The 20,984-nt window shown below is 50.2% G+C and overlaps 2 protein-coding genes and 1 non-coding gene across 5 annotated transcripts in view; 2 read left to right on the top strand and 1 right to left on the bottom strand.

Annotated features, from left to right (window-relative positions):
* SS18L1 (SS18L1 subunit of BAF chromatin remodeling complex) overlaps positions 1-3,091 on the top strand; it is a 29,662-nt gene extending 26,571 nt beyond the window's left edge. The window contains exon 11 of the mRNA XM_060078060.1: positions 460-3,091. Within this exon, the coding sequence (XP_059934043.1) occupies positions 460-486 (27 nt within the window). The 3' untranslated portion in view covers positions 487-3,091. The remainder of the gene's footprint in view (positions 1-459) is intronic.
* Positions 3,092-3,389: 298 nt separating this feature from the next.
* On the top strand, positions 3,390-20,096 carry MTG2 (mitochondrial ribosome associated GTPase 2). 3 transcript variants are annotated; one of them, XM_060078913.1, is made up of 8 exons: positions 3,390-3,648; positions 5,631-5,812; positions 13,120-13,328; positions 15,570-15,717; positions 16,966-17,081; positions 17,543-17,761; positions 17,939-18,077; positions 18,805-20,096. In XM_060078913.1, the coding sequence occupies exons 3-8, from the start codon at positions 13,125-13,127 to the stop codon at positions 19,197-19,199; spliced, it is 1,221 nt and encodes a 406-aa protein (XP_059934896.1). In that variant the 5' UTR covers positions 3,390-3,648; positions 5,631-5,812; positions 13,120-13,124; the 3' UTR covers positions 19,200-20,096. The 3 variants fall into 3 exon arrangements, with proteins under 3 accessions (XP_059934896.1, XP_059934894.1, XP_059934895.1); XM_060078911.1 differs by having other exon boundaries at positions 13,104-13,328; XM_060078912.1 differs by having other exon boundaries at positions 3,390-3,679; positions 13,104-13,328.
* Positions 4,626-4,698, bottom strand: TRNAD-GUC (transfer RNA aspartic acid (anticodon GUC)). Its single transcript has one exon. It is a non-coding gene; the product is annotated as a tRNA-Asp (tRNA).
* Positions 20,097-20,984: the final 888 nt, after the last annotated feature.

Below are 20,984 nucleotides of genomic sequence, written 5' to 3'. Positions count from 1 at the left end.
ACAAGCCCAGGGCAGGGCAATTAAGGAGAAAACCTTTCTGACCTTGAAGAGAGCAGTTTGGAATGTTCCCGAGTGTGCCGGAAGCGGTGCCAGTGTCGTCTGTGGCTGGGGGAGCCCGTCACGGACCTGTTCACCGCAGGCTCAGGGTGGGGCCGTGACTTGAGGCACCTGGACCAGGCCCAGCACAGTGAGCTGCTGTGTGGCTGGGTGAACCAGCCTCTTCCGCCCTCTGACCTACATCAGTAGCTGCAGCCTGGAGAGTGGCTTCTGGAAGGCCGCTTATCTGCCTGCCTCGTGGAAACAGGCAGAGGCTGTTTGGTCGCTTGCCTTTTATTTTCCCTCCACCTCTCATCCTGGGTGTTGGCGGGTGTGTGTGTGGGGGGAGTCTGTCTTACCCTTGGGTGTGGACCCTCTTACGCAGGACTGTTGGGGTGTAATCTGTGTCTTGGTCTCTTGCAGGGCCAGTACGGAAATTACCAGCAGTAAAGGACAAACATTCTTCCGGAGCCTTGCAGCGGCATGTCCGTCTGGGATGGACAGGCCAGCGACAGTCTTGAGGAGCTGTGACCTGCGGGCTGCCCCTTCAGCCCACGCGTCTGCATGTGAAGCGTGCACATTTCACGTGGGGTAGGACACCAAGCGTGCACTGCTGGTGCAAGACAGCGCTTTGATGGTGTGACATATTTGGTGCTGTGTATAGTATTGTATGTCCATACAACGGAGAGGTTGTCCCTTTTTGTCCGCCCCCCCCGCCCCGCAGTGTTTCTAGCTAGCTTTAGGGGTTCTTCTGTCATCAGAGTGTTCTGTGCCCAGTGATGGGACATACCTACAAGAGGCCATAGTCCACGTACTTGTATAAACAGACCTTGGGTCTGACGCTCCTCATGCGCTGTCGTACTGTGGGTTGTAAACTTGTCTTTCACTGGCAGCACCGCAGCTGGACACGTGTGCACAGCCCCTGGATGGCAGCCTCTTCCTGTGCCTCGATGGGGGGGTGGGGGAGGCATCTTCTGTGATTTGCGTCAGTTTCTGTTACACGATGGAAAGGATTACTAAGCCTCATTTGGAGACGCTGTGAACCGTTGTTTTCAGAGCTCGCTCGTTACCTGTGTCTCTCACCAATTGTGTTTATCCAAAAAGTTATATGTTTTTGTATTAAAAAGTAAAGAGGGATCAATGACTATGTTCTAAATAAATAGAAATCCATGAAGGCAATGAATGATTAGCCTTACCCAGGGAGAGTGGTATTGCTGAAGGAAAGAGAAGGTAGTCTCTGGAATTACTTTGGCTTTGGCCCTTGTTTATCTGATGGTCATTTCTGGGATTTTAATATTTAATATGCCCAACTCCAAAGTTATAATTTAAAATATTGACACCAAATTTTCCAAACTGTTGGCAAGTTGTTTATTTTATACTGCTTCTTCCAGGACCTACTTATTCAGATCTCCAAGCAAGCGTTCCTTTTCTTTTAGGGATATCTGAAATTCACATCTTATTTTTAAAAAGAACACCACTGATTCTACTGTGTTCCTCCTAATGAGAAGGAAAGCTCTTATGGAGAGAAACGAGTAATTTTTACATTCCTAGGACATTAAATGCCATTTAAATTCTGTGCAGACATTAAAGACAGCTCATGTGGAAAAGTCAGGTCAAAGGAAAAATTCTACATTTCACTAATAAGTCGTAGGGACATTTTATCAACCCTTACCTGGATAACAATATCCATATTTATTATGACCCCTTTAAAAACATCTTTGGCCAAATGCTGACATATTTCCAAGACAACCAAGAAAATAAAAATATATCCAATTCTTCATATATCAGGTCTACTGAAGGTGATGTTTTATTAAGTTTTAAATTTAAAGTAGTTCTTTATCCAGAATTGAATACTTTACAGTTTATAAGACGTTTTCGATGTGTTTTTACTGGAATGAATTCCTACAGTCCACACTGGGAAAATGGTGGCAATGACTTGTTGCTGTTTTACAGATGAAGCACTAAGGCTCAGAGAAAAGAAAGGGCGGGTCGAGTACAAGTCCTGTTCTAGGACCCTCTCCCCTCCTCTGCGGAGACAGAATCTCACCTGTTTATTTTGTAGACATACGGGTTTTTAGAAACCCTTAACACTGGTAAGGGCTTAAAAACACATCTCTGTATTAAATGATTGAAATGAGAGTCCGTAACTGCTACATGACACAGACATCAGTAATTTCATTTAGGGAGTCATTGCCCTTGATTTCGTCCTGTTCTTTCCTGACAATTTTCATAGAACTAATTTGCAAACTCAGTCCGGGATTAACTTTTCCCGTTGAAAATGTTAATTAACCATTTCAGAGAACTGTGAAAATAGTTTATTTTTATTCCTTGCCAATCTGGGACTATGCCTTGTGTGTGTGTGTGTGTGTGTGTGTGTGTGTGTGTGGGTTTGGTTTAAGTGCTGTATTAATACTTTTTGAAGGAAAAGGACACTTAACAAAACGTATCCCGAAACTTCAATCTGAAATGTCTTACATTAAGAATTTCTTGAATGTTGTGTATATATTTTTAAAAGCACTTTGTGAAATAGTTTGTCCATCTCTTTCCTAATTTATACATGATTGTCGGTGTTCCTGTATTTAATGACTCATAACACAATGTTTCCTTGACGTGCTGTCCGTTTTCATGTAATATTGTGGGGAAACTGACGCCAGCAGCTCGTTTTCCTTCACTGTTTTGTGTCTCCTCTTCCGCAACACCAATGTCTGCAGACGCTTAGGCCCGAGAGTCGCTCGCGCGGTGCGGTCGGTGCCGCCGGTGACCGCCGCGGCCCCCGGAGGTGCCGACAGCGCCCAGGCCGCCGGCTGGCCCCGCCGCCTCCGGCCCGAGCATCCCTCGCGCGCCCGCAGCCGGGCCTCGGCGGTCCGTGCAGGGCGGCCGCTCACACTCGGACCGAGAGGAGGGCGTTTCCGTGTGACTTCCCGGCCCCGACCAGATCACGCCGTCTCGTCCGTGAGCACAGCCCGTTCCCGGACAACCATCCTCACCCGTCCGTTTCTCTCCTCAGCCGGACTTTGGCGTCTAAGTTGTTTATACCTTTGTTGTAATTAATAAACTGGCTCTTCGAGAACCGTCCTGGAGACTGAGTTTCCGTGAGGTGGTTGGGAACCGGAAGCCCCGGCGGGGAGACGGCTGCCGGGCCCGAGGTCCCTGCGTCCCCGGGTCCCCCGGGTTCCGAGCCGCCCCCGCTCCACACGCCGGAGACCCCGCTCGCCTCTGCGCAGACGCGAGTAGCTCCGTTTTTCCCCTCCCAAACCCCGCCCCCCGCCACACATGCGCGCTGAGGAGCCTGCGCAGGCGGGACCCGCCCCGGAAGTGGCCCCTGGAGCAAGCCCCGGAAGTGGCGTGCCGTCTCAAGTGGTGAGTGCGAATAGCGGCCGCGGGCGCTCTCGGGTCGCCGGCCCGGGCTTCCGCCTTCCCCTCAGCGCGCGTGGGCGCGCTCGGGTGGCCCGGAGACGCCATCGGGCCGAGGTCCTGAGTGTGAAACGCTTCCTCCCGGACGTTGCTCTGTACCTGCTGTGGCGCGCGGGTGCCCGCGCGTGAGAAACACTTGGTCGCACAGGAGCGGCGTCCTCCTGCGAGGGCTCTCTGGGCGGGCTGGGCCGGCACCGGGTACGCCGTCCGCGCCGCTGTGGACACCGGGGTCTGTCCTGCTCGCGGGCCTGTCGGGAGGAGGGAGGCGTGTCCTTCGGGCCAGTTCCCTGGAGGGGGCTTCCTTCTGTAGAGGGCCCTTCTCACGACACGAGCGGAAAGGAGATCGCGCTTTTCAACGCAAGTCGGTTCCCAGGCAGATATGCTTTAGCAGAGAAAACGTGTCCACAGTTAAGGAGCGCAAAACTGATTCTTTTAAAATGACCCTTGCCTCGATTCCCTTGCATGGTGGTCGCGTACACATCCCTGATTTGAAGAACCCTGCTGTGAAATACAGGCAGCGAGGACACTGTTGGGCACGCGAGAGCCTCTCTGAGTCTCAGCCTCCGCTGCTTTAGAGCGGGCGTAAAGGGGCTTCTTCCCTGGCGGTCCAGACGTCAAGACTCCGCGCTTCCACTGTAGGGGGCACCGTTCGATGCCCGGTCGGGGAACTGAGACCCCGCATGCCAGGCAGCGTGGTAAACAAAACAAAACGGCATAAAAAATGTAAGGGTCAGAAGTTACGGCACCATCACTTTAGGATACTTTAAGGAGGGTTTGTAAAGGCCCCGTTTAAGGCGGAGTGTGCAGGGAAACAGCAGAGTTAGTGTTTTTATCAGGCACTGGTAACAGTGGAGTTGCTTCTGCTCCTGGACACCCGCAGGTTAAGGGGAGGGCCAGTTACCAGGACCAGCAGAGAGCAGTATAGACGGGGCTTCCTTGGCTGGAAGTCGACCTTCAGTCAGGATCCAGCCCTGCTGCTCCTCCCTGCAGTCTCCGCCCCACGGCAAGGTAGCTGAGGGTAGTCATGCAGGGTAGGCTTCTGAAACGGAGCAGGGTGGAAAAGGGGTCTAGAAAAGCAGATGGAAAAAAAACAGCATGCACTGTTACTCCTCATAGGGTGGTTGTAAGGGATTTTTGTTCGTTTGTTTCGGGCCGAGCAGCTTGGGGGATCTTAGTTCCCTGACCAGGGATTGAACCTGGGCCCTCGGCAGTGACAGCGCAGAGTCCTGACCACTGGACCACCGGGGAATTCCCATGGAATAAAATTTAAAATTTCCGTAGGAGGATCTTAGAGGCTCCTGGCAGATAATAACATGTATGGACCAGTAGAACTGATCTTAACACTTTACAGGACAAAGTGGAGCCCTTGCCGTGTATTGAGCGCCTTCCCAGCATTTTTAAAAGCCCCCACCCTGTAATCATGAAGTCTGATTGACTCTGGGCCCTCAGCTTTCACCACCGTCCCACCTTTTGTACTCTGCTCTGCTGGGCCCAGGAAAAGGGATGCTCCGAGGAGGAATCTGAGTTCCCATTGCACAATATAGACCAGCGCCGTCCAGTAGAACTTTCTGTAATGGTGGAAATGTGCCAATGGGTGCTGGTCATTGTGGTACCCACTGGCCACATGTGGCTGTGAGCACTTGAATGTGGCTTGTGTGACTGAGGGACTGAATTTTTACGTTTAAAATTTTTTTAGTTAATTTAAACTTAATAGCCGGGCTTCCCTGGTGGCGCAGTGGTTGAGAGTCCGCCTGCCGATGCAGGGGACATGGGTTCGTGCCCCGATCTGCGAAGAACCCACATGCCGCGGAGCAGCGGGGCCCGTGAGCCATGGCCATTGAGCCTGCTCGTCCGGAGCCTGTGCTCCGCAACGGGAGAGGCCACAACAGTGAGAGGCCCGCATAACGCAAAAAAAAAAAAAAAAAGTCTTTAAACTTAATAGCCACACGGGGCTATTGGCCAGAGCAGATAAAGCATTAGAAGGAAAACGAAGACCAAATAGTCATGTGAAAACAAAGTGAACTTGTTCACGTGGCTAGGGAGAGCCACGGCATGCGTTCAGCAGATTTTTCCAAACACACTGAAAAGGTAAAAAGGAGGAGTACTCCACGTTAGGCAGGATTCGGAGTTCAGGTCTCTGGTTGGCTTTCCAATCGTCACCTCTGATTGATCGCTTTCAGGTTTCGTGTTACCAGGGCCCAGAAGCTTGGTTTTCAACCCGGCCGGGACGGATGGCGTAGCTCTCCAACAGACTTAGCTGTGGGTGTGCTGCTTTGATGATCAGGTGGTTGTTTTTGCCCCTTGACAACCTGCTTTCACACTCCACTCCCACTCCTCCCATCTGAGAGATCTACGACCTTGGGTAAGTCACTTCACCTCTCTTTGCCTCAGTGTCCTCATCTGTACTTTCTTTACAGGGCTGTTATGAGAGCTAAATGCATTAATCCCTGGAAAACCCTTAGAACAGTATCTTGCCAGTAGTGAGGCAGAGATCTTAAATGTTTATTGTTAAACTTATTTCTAGATGCTTTTGTAATTGGTGTCACTATAAATGGGATTCTTGTCTTAATTTCATTTTATAGTTTGCTGCTAGTGTAGAAGAACACAGTTGGCTTTTGCAAATTAACCTTGTAACCAATAACCTTGCTTCTTCCTGCGCACTGCAACAAGGAGCGGCCCCCGCTCGCCGCAGCTAGAGAAAGCCTGTGCGCAGCATTGAAGATCCAGCGTAGCCAAAAATAAATTAATTAAATTTATAAATTTATAAAAAAAAAAACAAAAAAACCTTGTTTCTTTGTATATTCTAATCTTTGTTTTATAGATTTCACTGGAATTTGCTGTGGAGACAGTCATATTTTCTGCAGTTTTACCTCTTCTTTTTTATTTTTTAATTCTTTATTGCAGTGTCTAAAAGACAGTGTTACACCGACGTGTTGAACATGGGCACCCTTGTTTTCTCTGTCTCAAAGGGTGACAGTTCTGTCTTTCTCCTGTCAGTGTGGTGTTAGCTGTAGGCCTTCTGTAGATGCCTTTGATCAGGCTGAAGATGTTCCCTTCTGTTCCTAGTTTGCTGTGTCCTTTCATTTTCCTAATCATGAGTGGGTGCTGACTTTTGTCAGGTGTATGTCGTTGTCACCGTGAGGTGGGTGACTGGTTCTGACTGTTGGTGAAGCCTGGGGCTCCAGAGATCACCCTGCTTGGTCCTGGTGTGGGATCCTTTCTCTACTGCTGGGCTCAGTTGGGTGCTTTGTTAAGGATTCTTCACTTCTTATTCATGAAGGATGTTGGGCTGTCATTTTCTTTTTTCGTAATGTCAGGTTTTGGTACTGGGCTCTCGCTGCCCTCAGTAAATGAGTTGGGTAGTGATCTCACTTCCTATATTTTCTGAAAAAGTTTTTGTAAGATTGCTGTTATTTCTTCCTTGAATGTTTGATAGAATTTGCCAGTAAAACAGTCTGAGTCTGGAGTCTTCTTTCTGGGAATGTTCTTTTATAACAAATTCAACTTCTTTAGTAGATACAGGGCTGTTGGGATTTTCTGTTTTTCTTGTGTTTATTTGGTAGTTGTGTTTTTCAAGAAGTTTGTCCATTTCACATAAGTTGTTGAATATGTTGGCAAAAGGTTGTTCATGGTGTTCTTTTACCCTTTCAATGCCTGTAAGGTTTGTATTGATAACCCTGACATTGGTGATTTGTGTTCTCTACTTTTCTTATCAGTCTAGCTATTGGTTTGTCAGTTCTGTTTATCTTTTCAATGAGCTAGTTTTTAAGCTGTGGTAGTTTTTCAGTTGTCAGTTTTCAGTTTCATTTATTTCTGCTCTTTATTATTTCCTTCTTTCCACTTACTTTGCTCTTCTCTCTGGTTTCCTTTTTTCTTAAATACTTAACGAATTTATTTGGCTGTGCCGAATCTTAGTAGCAGCATCCGGGATCTTTAGTTGTGGCATGCAGACTCTTAGTTGTGGCATGTGGGATCTAGTTCCCTGACCAGGAATGGAACCCGGGCCTCCTGCATTGGGAGCATGGAGTCTTAGCCACTGGACCACCAGGGAAGTCCCCTCTTTCTGGTTTCTTGATTTGAAACCTTAAGTCACTGATTTTAGATCTTTCTTCTCTCTTTTTTTTTTAAATTAATAATGTAAAGTATATTTAGGAAGGATGAAGCCTAGAAGGTTAAAAATTAGAAACTCTAGAATTAGAAAAAAATAATACAGTTCAACACAGTTGAAAGCACATACAGAAGGAAGTTAATACATTGTTTATTAAAAAATTAAGTGGAGGGCTTCCCTGGTGGCGCAGTGGTTGAGAGTCCGCCTGCCGATGCAGGGGACACGGGTTCATGCCCCGGTCCAGGAAGATCCCACATGCCGTGGAGTGGCTGGGCCCGTGGGCCATGGCCGCTGAGCCTGTGCATCCAGAGCCTGTGCTCTGCAACGGGAGAGGCCACAACAGTGAGAGGCCCGCATACCGCAAAAAAATAAATAAATAAATAAAATAAAATAAAAAATTAAGTGGAAAGACTGAAATTAGAATGCTAGTATTATTGTATCTAAAGCAGAAAATTATTGCTTTCTTCTCCAACTCTAGAGAGGAAATCAAATTCTCTAATGCCACCAAGAACAGAATAGGGAGAAATGTTTGCAATTAAAGAGTTACAGTATATAAAAAAGCTAGTCGTTCAAAGTAAGCCAGATTGGTTTGTGTGGTACTGGTTTCCAAGGTGACCCCCTATGTAGATCTTTCTTCTCTTTACTAATAGAAGCATTTAGAGCTAAAAGTTCCCCTCTAAGCACTACGTTAGCTGCATCCCATGAATTTTGGTATGTCATACCTTCATTCAGTTCAAAATATTTTTTGATTTCTTCTTTTGCCTATTGGATTATTTAGAAGAGTGTTGTTTAATTTCCAGATAGTTGGGGTTTTCCTAGGTATTTTATATCTATTGACTTCAATTCTGTTGTGTTTAGAGAATACACTTGATATGATTTCTATCCTTTTAAATTTGTTTATTTATTAAAAGAAAAAAATTTTTTTTGATGTGGACCATTTTTAAAGTCTATTGAATTTTGTTACAATATTGTTTCTGTTTTATGTTTTGGTTTTTTGGCTGCCAGGCATGTGGGATCTTAGCTCCCCAACCAGGGATCAGACCTGCACCCCCTGCATTGGAAGGCAAAGTCTTAACCACTGGGCTGCCAGGGAAGTCCCCGCTCCTTTTAAATTTATTGAGACTCCTCTTATGACCTGTGGTGAGGTCTGTCTTAGTGAATGTTTCACATGCAGCTACAGATAACGTATATTCTCCAGTTGTTGGATGTACTGTTGTATAAATGTCAATTAGTCCATATCGTTGATAGCACTGTTCAGATTTTCTATGTCTTTACTGTTTTTGATTGTTTCCTTTTTCAACTACTCATTTCATCACTTCTTGAGAGAGTGTTGTTAAAATTTTTTGCTATCATTGTGGAATGGTCTGTTTCTCCCTTTAATTCTGTCCAACTTTGCTGTCTGTATTTTGCATCTGTTATTGGGCTCACGCACTTTTTTTTTTTTTTTTTTTTTTTTTTTTTTGCGGTACGCGGGCTTCTCACTGCTGTGGCCTCTCCCGTTGCGGAGCACAGGCTCCGATGCGCAGGCTCAGCAGTCATGGCTCACGGGCCCAGCCGCTCCGTGGCATGTGGGATCCTCCCGGACCGGGGCACGAACCCGTATCCCCTGCATCGGCAGGCGGACTTTCAACCATTGCGCCACCAGGGAAACCCTATCACGCACATTTTTAATTGTTAGACCTTCCTGATGACTAATTCCATTTGTCATTATCAGATGCCTTTGTTCATCTCAGGTGATGCTCTTTTTCTGGAAGTCTGTTTTGTCTGAGTTACGTGTATGGTTAGGTTTAGGGTACCAATTTTTTTTTTTTTTTTTTTTTTTTTTTTGCGGTAGGCGGGCCTCTCGGTGTTGTGGCCTCTCCCATTGCGGAGCACAGGCCCCGGACGCACAGGCTCAGTGGCCATGGCTCACGGGCCCAGCTGTTCCGCGGCACGTGGGATCCTCCCGGACTGGGGCACGAACCCGTATCCCCTGCATCGGCAGGCGGACTTTCAACCACTGCGCCACCAGGGAAGCCCTAGGGTACCATTTTATTATTTGTTTTCCCTTTGTCCCTCTTCTTTATTTTGCTGTCCCCTTTCTTTTGAGTTATCGGAAAGGCTTTTAGCATTCCATTTCATCTACTTATTGGCCTTTGGATATATCTCTGAAATACATTTTAGTGGTTGCTCCGGAGATTACAATGCACATACCTAACCTTTCGTGATCCACTTAGACTTAAGACTTGTGCCACTTCACAGAAATGTGGAAACCTTGCAATCACCTCTGTATGCATGGGAAACCCACTGGACAGTGTTATAATTTTCCTTCTACAGTCATACATATTTTAAAACTCTTAGAAGGAAAAAAAGTCTTTTTTTTTTAAAGGATAGGTACTTTTATTCACTTATTTATTTATTGGCTGCGTTGGGTCTTCGTTGCTGCATGCGGGCTTTTCTCTAGTTGCGGCGAGCGGGGGCTACTCTTCATTGTGGTGCATGGGCTTCTCATTGCCGTGGCTTCTCTGGTTGTGGAGCACAGGCTCTAGGCGCGCGGGCTTCAGTAGCTGTGGTGCATGGGCTCAGTAGTTGTGGCACACGGGCTTAGTTGCTCCACGGCATGTGGGATTGTCCCGGACCAGGGATTGATCCCGTGTCCCCTGCACTGGCAGGTGGATTCTTTACCACTGCGCCACCAGGAAAGTCCCCCCAAAATACTCTTTTATACTTACCATCTCTGTTGCTCTCTCCTCGTTCCTAGAGGTTGGGGTTTCCCTGTGGCGTCATTTTCTTTCTGGGGTACTGCTTGTGGAGACAGTGTCCCACCACCCAGCATGTCTTACTTCACTTCCCTCCCGGAAGGATATTTTCACGGGCTGTGTAATAATGCTGGGTGGGGCTTTTTTTCTTTTAGCACTTAAAAAATATCTTTTAAGAGGGCTTAATGCAGTGTGGGATCCGGGAACAGAAAAAGGATATTCATGGGGAAACGTGAAATCCAAATGCCATCCTGAGTTTAATTAATAATAACATAGCAGGGTTGGTTTCTTAGTTTTGACAAGTGTACCCTGGTCATGTAAGATGCTAATATTAGGGGAAACTGGATAAGATGTATATGGGAATATCACCTTTTCTGTAAATCTAAAATCATTCCGAAATAAAGGTGTATTTAGGAGAATACATTAACAGGAAGATAACAGAAGGAGGGTGTCCCCATGGAGGGGCCGCCCAGTGGAAGGGGAGAGCACCTACGTCAGGAGGTGAGGGTTTGGTTACTGTCGAGGTGGGGTGAGTAAACATACTGAGGGTAACGGAGCCAGGACTCTGACAGTCAGAGGATGGACTTGCAAAGACAGGAGGAGAAAATTAGAACCTTGTGGTGTTGAATTGGAATCGGGATTATAGGTGTGAACCCATGGTTTCCAAAAGATGCTGCTCCAAAACCGGGTGGATCGGTGTAGCAGTGACTACAGATGTGAGTGTTGTGTGTGGATGCGTTTACCTTCGTCTGCTCTGTCCACGGAGGGGACCCACGAGCAGCACCACCCCAGGACCCCTGAGCACCCCTAGCACACAGGTGGCCTTCTAAATAGCATTCTCCACTAAAAGAGCCAGGGCTCCTTGGAGTAAAGGCTGATTTCAGGGTCAACCAGGGAAAGTACCCGGTGAGCCTGGAACATTTTGTGCCGGGAAGCAGGGAGTGCTCACAGGTTGAGGGGCACGTGTCAGAAGGACACGAAAGCCAAGGGATGGGCTGCCACTGCCCAAACCAGAGACAATTTGAGCATCGAAGTAAATGATAGTAACAGTGTAGCTAACTGAATAAAACAGGAACCCGAGCCCCTAGAAACGAGTACCGGGGTGGTTTAGGGGATCGGGATTTGCACAGTCTCAGACCACCTCCCCCGAGGTCCTCGTAACTACCCAGGGAGGGAGGGGCGCCCCGACAGCAGGTAAGCCGGGCAGGGCCCCCCTGCGCTGGAGCTCCGTGTGCAGGGTGAGCAAGGCCCCGTGACTCGTGTGAAATTCCTGCCAAAGGTGCATTAACCGCGTCTCGTCACAAAGGGACGTCCGTCAGAGGGAAAACGGGGACATGCTGTAGAACAGCTGCCCTGTGACCTTTGAGGTGTCAGGGGCACGAGAGTCAGGGAGGGGCTGCAGAGACGTGACAGCAAAACGCAGCTCGTGGTTCTGAGCTGGACCCTTTGCTGTGGGAGACGCTATAGGGACCGTTAGCCAAACCTGGGGGTCTGGGTGTGGCTCGTGGCCTGGTCTCTGTCCACAGGGAACCACACTGCTGTGTCCCGGGGGGTGGGTGTCAGGTCGGCCGCTCACCCTTAGGTGATTCACGGACTTTCCTTTGAACTTTTCTATACCTGATTGTTTCCAAACAAAAAGCAAAGCTTTTCAGTGCCATGCAGAGGGAATAGCTCCCACCAAGGAAGTATTTCCTTTTCAGAAGGGGCAAGAGGTGTGGAGCGGGAGGCACGGGAGGGGCTTCAGTGGAAAAGGCGTACCCTGTGTCCTCGCCTGCTGCACTGTGCGCGTGGTGGCTTTATGATTATTTTTAAAATAGTGCGTGTACATTTATATCCCTTCTGTACATCTAGTTCGTACTTAGCAATGGGAGGAAAGCCTCAGTGGTTTCCTTTTATGTGGCACATGTGTGCCTGGGAAGCGGCGACATTGGAAGTGGGTGATGTTCAGAACAGTGGCGGGGGGCGCTGTCGTCTTCTGGAGGGCTGGGCCTGACACTCCCCGCGTTGACCCTCGGCACCTGCAAGATATATAATTGTCACGAGCTGTTTAATGAACGAGCAGTGGTGTAAACAGCTCTTAGTTAATGAAAAGTAGCTCACGCTTACTGAGTTTTCATATGGGCCAGGTACTGCTGTCGTGCATCCTGTCCCTCCCAGCCTGGTCCGTCGTCAGATTAGTGAACTGTCCTAGGTCACCCTGGGGAAAAGGGGCAGAGGTCCTTGTGCAGAGTCTGGCGGCTTACCCACTGCACCCATAGGGAATATCCCACTGTGTTCCAGTTGGACCATTTTAAACTGTGCAGGGTAACACCATAGCATCTGAGTAAGTGGGTGTTTTTATTTTTAAGAAATTTTGATTTGAGGCTGAGATTCCTTTTTAATATTTTCATTTAGCAGGTATTTGATATTCTGTAGGGAGTATATTCCAGAGTTGCAAGAGGTTTAATGATTTAAATCCTTTGTACACAGATCTTTCCCCCAAGTAGCATATAGGCTAAGGAGACTTTTTTTCGCTGTGCTGTGCAGCTTGCGGGATCTCAGTTCCCTGACCAGGGATCGAACCCGGACCCCCGGCAGTGAAAGCCCAGAGTCCCAACTGCTAGGCCGCCAGGGAACTCCCTCCAAGTAGCATATAGGCTAATAGGGCATGACTCGGGGTGGAAAGTGGTGAGCGAGGTAAGAAAGTCATTCACTGGTTCATTTATTTGTTTCAGAAACACGCACCAGCATTCTCCTGTGCCAGATGCTCACACTTCTTTAGTTTCGGTTTCATGTTCAGGTTTAAACCAGATGTCTTATTTTGCCAGTTTGCCTTTTGTTAAGGAGCCATGATACGTTCGAGGCTTTTCTCAGCGAGATCCTGGCCGGTGTTGGAGGGCATGGGGTGCTGGACACCATTGGCACGAGTGTTTCCCAGGCCCGGGTGGCTCCTTCCCCAGCACGCGTCTCCCAGGCTGCTCTCGGTCAGCTGTGCGGACTGCACCAAGCACCAGGAACCCCCCAGGAAGAAGCTGCTCTCAGAGAAAAAACTGGTGAGGCTTCTAACCTTGAAGGAATTTGACTGCCGTTTCCCCTCTGAAGGCACAGGGCGTTGTTTTGAGCTCTTGTTGTCTTGTCTTCGTTTATCCTTGGAAATGAGGATGCGAGATGAAGGCCTGCGGGTACCAAACACTGGGCTGGCCTAAAACTGCGGCGGACCCAGGGCAGTGCCCAGCACGCCAGAAGTGATGACCGTGTTCGCTCCCTTCGCCAGGAGGGAGGCTGGGGCTTATGTATCATTAGCCTGTGTGTCTGAGATATGTACTATATATATTCTTAGGTACATGTGAATAGTTCTCCATTTATGGCATGGCGGGGTGGGGACCGGGACATACACCTTTAGTTTTATAGTTCTCAAAGGCTTACATGTTTTTTTATTCTGTTTGCCAAAACCTGTTTAAAACATGAATGATCTTTAATTAAATTCAAGAATACACATGGGGCTTCCCTGGTGGCGCAGTGGTTGAGAGTCTGCCTGCCGATGCAGGGGACACGGGTTCGTGCCCTGGTCCGGGAAGATCCCACGTGCCGTGGAACGGCTGGGCCCGTGAGCCATGGCCGCTGAGCCTGCGCGTCCGGAGCCTGTGTTCCGCAGCAGGAGAGGCCACAACAGTGAGAGGTCCGCGTACCGCAAAAAAAAGAAAAAAAAAAAAAAAAGGAATACACATGTTTATAATCCACCTTGTTTCCTCCTAAGTGCGGGTTCCAATTAAGGCTCATTAGGGCAAACTACTTCATGTGGAAAAATTACTTTGGCAGTCAGCGTGTGCACTCAGATATATCAAGTTTTCACATGGTTTTGTCTCCTCCCCAGAATGTAAACATTGACTCTTAAGTTTTATCTTCTGTATGATGCTCCTTTGTTGTGCTTTTTTCCCATCGGGTTGATTTCCATTCTGTTCAAAATTGTACATTGCGTTTTTGAAACAGTAATTCATGGTTTTTCCATGTGGTGGTGCCAGAGCATCATAAAGTATTTCTGTATTTTCCTTTAAAAAAAGATCTGCTTATGGAGTAGTGGATGGAAATGCAGATGCCCTGGTCCCCATGGAGGGGCCTTGTGGGCGGCCACGTCAGCCTGTGCGCGTGTGCGGGGAGCAGGTGGGCTCCTCGGGACAGGACGGCTGGGCTGGGAGTGGCGTCCTCAACACTGTACCCTGGCACCTCGGGCAGCTGGACATCTTGTCCTGTGAGCAAACGTTTATTAAATATTAACCTGGTTAGGGGACTTCCCTGGTGGTCCAGGGGTTAAAGCTCTGCGCTCCCAATGCAGGGCCTCAGTTTTGATCCCTGGTCAGGGAACTAGATCCCTCACGCTGCAACAAAGATCCCGTGTGCCACAACTAAAACCCGGCGCAGCCGAATAAATAAGTGTTAAAAAAAAAAAAAAATATATATATATATATATATATATATGTTAACCTGGTTTGTTAGTTCTGATTCTTTAGGTAGGTTGTGTCTCCCTTAGGGACCTAGAGAAAAACTTGCTCTCAGGTAAGGGCTCTGCATCACCACATTTAAAAAAGGAGCCCTGGGCTTCCCTGGTGGCGCAGTGGTTGAGAGTCCGCCTGCCGATGCAGCGGACATGGGTTTGTGCCGGGGTCCGGGAAGATCCCACATGCCGCGGAGCGGCTGGGCCCGTGAGCCATGGCCGCTGGGCCTGCGCGTCCGGAGCCTGTGCTCCGCAATGGGAGAGGCCACAGCAGTGAGAGGCCCGCGTACTGCAAAAAACAAACAAACAAACAAACAAACAAAAAAGGAGCCCTGTTCAGTCAGCCACAGAAGACTTCTGTTCTTAGTTGGAAGCCTGATAACAGCCCAGGGACTGTCACTCTCATTCTCTCGTCCTGAGGAGCAGAACTCCCCATTAGTAAAGACCTGTTATTTCAATAACATGTTTCTATTTGAAAAAGCTGGGAAGACGCTTTATTTAAGGAGTATCTCCTAAACTGAGTTTTATTTAGGTTTTTAGCGTGGAGTTCATGACTAGGGTGTGTATTCCACGCTGAGCACTTTTTACATCTGCGTTGTTGGTTTACATTTGCCTACAAATAGCAGTGACTTGTGGGAACTCTTTCTTATATTTGCATCTTAGGAGTGATTAGCAATATTAATATCATTAGCTTCTAATTTTAAAGCCTGTCATGGGTAGAAAAGGTACATTACAAATGACTGCTTGGTCCTTGGGAGGACCGCAGAGTTAATAACGACAGGCCACTGTGTGCTCTCTGCAGAAAAGGCATTTTGTGGACCATCGCCGAGTGCTTGTCCGAGGGGGACGTGGAGGTGACGGGGTGAGCTGCTTCCACAGTGAGCCCCGGAAGGAGTTTGGAGGCCCCGATGGTGGCGACGGAGGCTACGGCGGCCACGTCATCCTGAGAGGCAGGTGTCCCGAGGGGCGGCCCGGGGAAATGCGCTGTGTTTGCGCGCCTCCGGGGTGGGGAGTTTTCACCTTCTTATCCTAACAGGAAGTTGGATTCAGAAATTGGCCTGTGGGGCTTCCCTGGTGGCGCAGTGGTTGAGAGTCCGCCTGCCAATGCAGGGGACACGAGTTCGTGCCCCAGTTCAGGAAGATCCCACATGCCGTGGAGCGGCTGGGCCCGTGAGCCATGGCTGCTGAGCCTGCGCGTCCGGAGCCTGTGCTCCGCCACGGGAGAGGCCACAACAGTGACAGGCCTGCGTACCGCAAAAAAAAAAAAAAAAAAGAAAGAAAGAAATTGGCCTGTGGACAACATTTTATTAAATTATGTGGATGTTCACATTTAGATAATCCACCCAAAACCAACTTTGATGGTTTGGGTTTTTTTTATTTCAGGAACACAAAGACAGTTTACTGTCAGGGCATGTAACATTCCAGTACAGTCTGTCAGAGGGCTAAATCTGTTACTATCTCCGTCAAGTGCTGAAAGGGTACTGATTGCCCTGACGCACATGGAGCACAAATATTAGCAAACTAGTCCCCTCAGTAACAATTCACAGCATAGTAAGTACAGCTGTTTTCAAGATGATGATGACATTATGGGTAATTTTTGAATTGTTTGAAAATTGTAGTATTTTTTGAAAGAAATAAGAAATTAAAATTTTCAAAAAATCACATTGCTAGTTTAGCGACTTTTGCCACAACTTTATTCCATGGTCCCAGGGGCATTCTTTAGATTTTTTTTTCATTTTTATTTTATTATTTATTTACTTATTTTTGGCAGTGTTGGGTCTTTGTGGTTGCACGTGGGTTTTCTCTAGTTGCGGCAAGCGGGGGCTACTCTTTGTTGTGGTGCGCAGGCTTCTCATTGCGATGGCTTCTCTTGTTGCGGAGCACGGGCTCTAGGCACCTGGGCTTCAGTAGTTGTGGCACGTGGGCTCAGTAGTTGTGGCTTAGGGGCTCTAGAGCGCAGGCTCAGTAGTTGTGGCACACGGGCTTAGTTGCTCCACAGCACGTGGGATCTTCCCGGACCAGGGTTCGAACCCATGTCCCCTGCATTGGCAGGTGGATTCTTAACCACTGTGCCACCAAGGAAGTCCCATCCCAGGTGCATTCTTAACGTTCTTAATCTGAACCAAAGAAACTTAACAACATGAGATGGGTCTGCATTTGACACAGAGGGAGATGACGTTTCTTGCTCTGACTTCCAGTTGACCGGCAAGTCAAGTCCCTGTCCTCAGTCCTGTCTCAGTACCAGGGCTTTGATGGAGGAGCCGGCGGCAGGAAGAACTGCTTTGGGCGAAACGGCGCCGTCCTCTATATCCAGGTAGGCCATCTGGGCCATCAAGCTCCCAGGTCCTGCCGAATGGTCCAGAGGGGCCCCGTCCTCCATGAAGCAACCCTGGACGGGGACTCTGTGCTGATTTCATACCGTGTGAATGTGTCACCTGTTCAGAAAGTCGTGAGATGATTATATTTACAGCGAGGGGCCCGCAGGTCTCCCCCGCTGTCTCCAGCCCCGCGCTCTGCCCCCCCAACCCTCTCGGGCGCCTCCCTGTGAGCGGAGAGTTTGTGCTCTCAGCATCACTCTCATTTTCCAGATGCTTTTGTTCACCCTGATGCTTTAGGCACGCTGTTGGGAAAAGCCATTTATGCAGTTTGCCTGCAGTGCAGTCAGCCTCTCAAGCCCTTTAGGGCTGGGCCCTTTCCCAGGTCCTTTGTCCCTCTGTGGAGCTTAGTTGTGCCCCCCTTCTCATGCTGCCCCTATAAGCGCTTGTTATTTTTCAGGTCCCCGTGGGCACTTTGGTGAAGGAGGGAAACAAAGTCCTGGCTGACCTCTCGCACCCGGGTGATGAGTTCATCGCAGCACTGGGCGGGGCAGGCGGGAAAGGCAACCGCTTTTTCCTGGCCAACAGCAACCGAGCGCCCACGACTTGTACCCCCGGACAGCCGGGTCAGGAGCGGGTCCTCTTCCTGGAGCTCAAAACGGTGGCACACGCTGGGCTGGTGGGTATCACCTGAAGCCCCGGCGGGAGGATGGTGGGGGACACGCCAGGAGGGCGGCGGCCGGGCAGCCCACTTTCTCCCATCAGAGCCTATTGGCTTTGTCAGGAGCCCTGCTGTCCCTCGTCCCCGGTTCCTGACCCAAGACCCCCGACCTTGGGCGTCCCCACTCTCTTCCAGGTCGGATTCCCCAACGCAGGGAAATCCTCGCTTCTCCGGGCCATTTCCAACGCAAGGCCCACTGTGGCCTCATACCCGTTCACCACCCTGAACCCCCATGTGGGGGTCGTTCACTGCGAGGATCACCAGCAAATAGCAGGTAGGACGCCAGGGTCTCTCAGAGGGTCAGGGTGACGATGGGATTCAGAGCAGTGCTTATGTGACTCTTAAGTTTAGCGTTGTTTTCTTCATTTAAAAATTGTAGTTCTCTATCAGAATCAGGTTTTAGGTTTGCTTCCCACCCTCTCCCCCAGGCATCTGTTAGTGGCAGTGCAGGAATTGCAGTTTAAATTTCAAACCTGAGGAGATTATTCCTTTTCGCCGCCTCTACTCTTTCATCTACGGGGAACTTGGCAACGTCAGTCACGTGGACAACATGTGATTTTAAAAGCTTTCCCTGTACCACTTTGAGAGAAGAAAACTTTTCCCAGAAGATAATGTACCCATTAAAAATAGTAAGCCTGCTGGCGATGCGGTTTGTATAGCACTTTAGATTTGCAGAAGACTCTATCATTCCTATCAGTAATCAAATTATTAATATGGTACAGGAAGCCGTTTTCCCCTTTTTTGAATCATTTTTGAAGCCAGAAAGACTGGAATGTGTTAAGTAGTTCTTGTTAGACTGATCTGTCATCATGCCTGTCAACCACATATTTCAAAGCATTAGCAGAACTGAAAGCTGAAATGCCTCAGATGGCAATTGGCCTGATGCATCACTGAGGCAGTAAACTGAACGACTTCACTTGCAAGGTGTTCCTTGGAAGGAGAGGGTCAGAGCTCAGAGGTCCCAGGTCCCCTCCTGGACCGCCTGCTCTTGTCCTCCGCAGTGGCTGACATCCCGGGCATTGTCCGCGGGGCGCACCGGAACCGGGGCCTGGGCCTGGCCTTCCTGCGGCACATAGAGCGCTGCCCCTTCCTCCTGTTCGTGCTGGACCTCTCGGTGCCGGAGCCGTGGACGCAGCTGGATGACCTGAAGGACGAGCTAGAACAGTACAGGGAAGGCCTGTCCGAGAGACCCCATGCCGTCGTGGCAAACAAGGTCGACCTCCCTCAGGCCAGAGCCCAGCTGCCCCAGCTGCAGGCCCGCCTAGGCCGAGAGGCCATCGCCCTGTCGGCGGCCACCGGGGAGAACCTGGAGGAGCTGCTGCTGCGTCTGAAGGAGCTGCACGATGATCACGTGGCCGCGGAGCTGGAGCACGGCCGCCAGCCTCTCCGTTGGTAGCGGAGGTGGTAGGCCGGGAGGTGGCGTGGGCAGTGCCCGGGCAGGCTGACTGTGACCGGAGATGAGGAAGGAGCCCCGAAGAATCGGAGGCCTTGGTGCAGCGGCCTTCCCGCCAGCCCAGGGCTCCCCACCAATGCACCCCCCTGCCCTAGGCCTAGGGCCTTGGGGCGGCGGATGCGTGAGCATCCGCCGGTCTATTCCCAGTGCTTCCTGCGCCTGCCTGCATGCGACTGACGTGCTACGATGGGCTTGTCTGTGTTAATTGGCCCCTGATTAGCAGGGACCACACTCTGCCTGACGTCACCAAATGCTGCCAAGTGCACACAGTGGATGGGAGCCAGTGTCGCCTGCTGACCCTCGGGTGGTGGCAGCTGTCGCAGAGGTGGGCCCTCGATTCCATGGCTGTCGACACGCCCCGCGAGCGCAGTTTTGCGGCGATGCTCTGTGTGCTGCGCGAGGGCCGGGGGAGGGAAAGCACTTGCAGGCGCCCAGTGGTGAAGGAGCAGGTGCGATCCTCTTCTCAGATGCTGCCGTCTGAGGGAAGCAGTGAGGTTGATACCCGCCCGGTTGTCCCGGACGGTGCTGTGCTCTTCGGGAGCCGGGCTTCACGACTGAACGCTCCCAGCATCCGACCCAGGGACGCGCGGCTTCTGACCCGCTTAGTACACGCGAACGGGTTATTAACTGTGGACTGCGGGCGGGGCATGGCAGCGCCGTCCCCCAGGGTAGCCAGTGGCTCAGGTTTGTGCTTCTAGGCGTCGATGGGAGCTGCGCCCTCGCCCCAGCGCCCCCTGACTGCAGGTGCCCTGTGAGGACGGTGCAGCTGCTCCTAGCCTGCTCATCCGTCAAAATGGTCTAGAACTTTTGTTTCCCCCAAATAAAGTCTGATGCATCTGATGTGTCCCTCAGGGCCCAAGGGACAAGTGAAGAAGGGACCCGGGGCCTTTTGGGGATCGGCCTCAGGGTCCCTAGGCAGCTGGGCCGCTGGGTGCACTTAGGCCAGTGTCTTTTCCACACGTGGGGGTTGGGCAAACCTCGAATAATAAGCCAGCGCCTGAGCTTTCAGGAGCAATTCCGTTTTGATCTGACGTCAAATGTGAAAGTAGAACAAGAGTCCTTTACCTGAAGCTTTATTTTAATGTCTTGTAATTTCAGAGGTCCTTGTGTTCTGGAAACCAGAGGTGGGTTTTGCATGTATTTGCCCTCTCAGGCCACCACGAAGAGCAGCGTTAATTATCCCTGGCCTTTCATCTTGCTCTCTGGGTGCCCACCATGTGTGCTCTTCAGAGGGGAGACACTCAAGATGCCTCCCGTGGCTGACCCAGAAGGGGTGCCCCAGAGGGCAGGGGCTCTGTCCTGTTCTCGACTGTGCCCCTAGCGGCCTCGGGACCTGGCCCCAAGGGGACACCAGCACGCATCTGTGGAGCGAGCGAGTGCGTGGTGGCCGATGTTGGGTGATTTAGGTTTCTTTCAGTTTGAAGACTATTTAGCAGGTGGGTGGATGCCGAGCGAGAGCCGTGTCCCGCTCCCCCAGCTCAGCCTCAGCCGGGCCACCTCTTCTGCCCGTTCCTGCTGACTGATCTGCTCCAAAGTCTGAGCAACTCTTGCTTCCTTGATCAGCCCGGGGCCCCACCTGTTGACCTCTGGCCCCTGGACGGGGACTTCGCTTTCTCATGTCACCCTCCCTGTGCCCTCCCCACGGCTGCACCGGGTGGCCTGGGTCTGCGTCAGGCCAGCGGGGCGTGGGCTGTAGGGCCAGGCACTTGACCGTCTCCGTGGGGCCCT

Source organism: Mesoplodon densirostris, chromosome 16 (assembly GCF_025265405.1).
Source record: "Mesoplodon densirostris isolate mMesDen1 chromosome 16, mMesDen1 primary haplotype, whole genome shotgun sequence".
Lineage (NCBI taxonomy): Eukaryota > Metazoa > Chordata > Mammalia > Artiodactyla > Ziphiidae > Mesoplodon > Mesoplodon densirostris.
The sequence above is the reverse complement of the archived record's forward strand: the minus strand, read 5'-3'. Positions and strand labels throughout refer to the sequence as shown.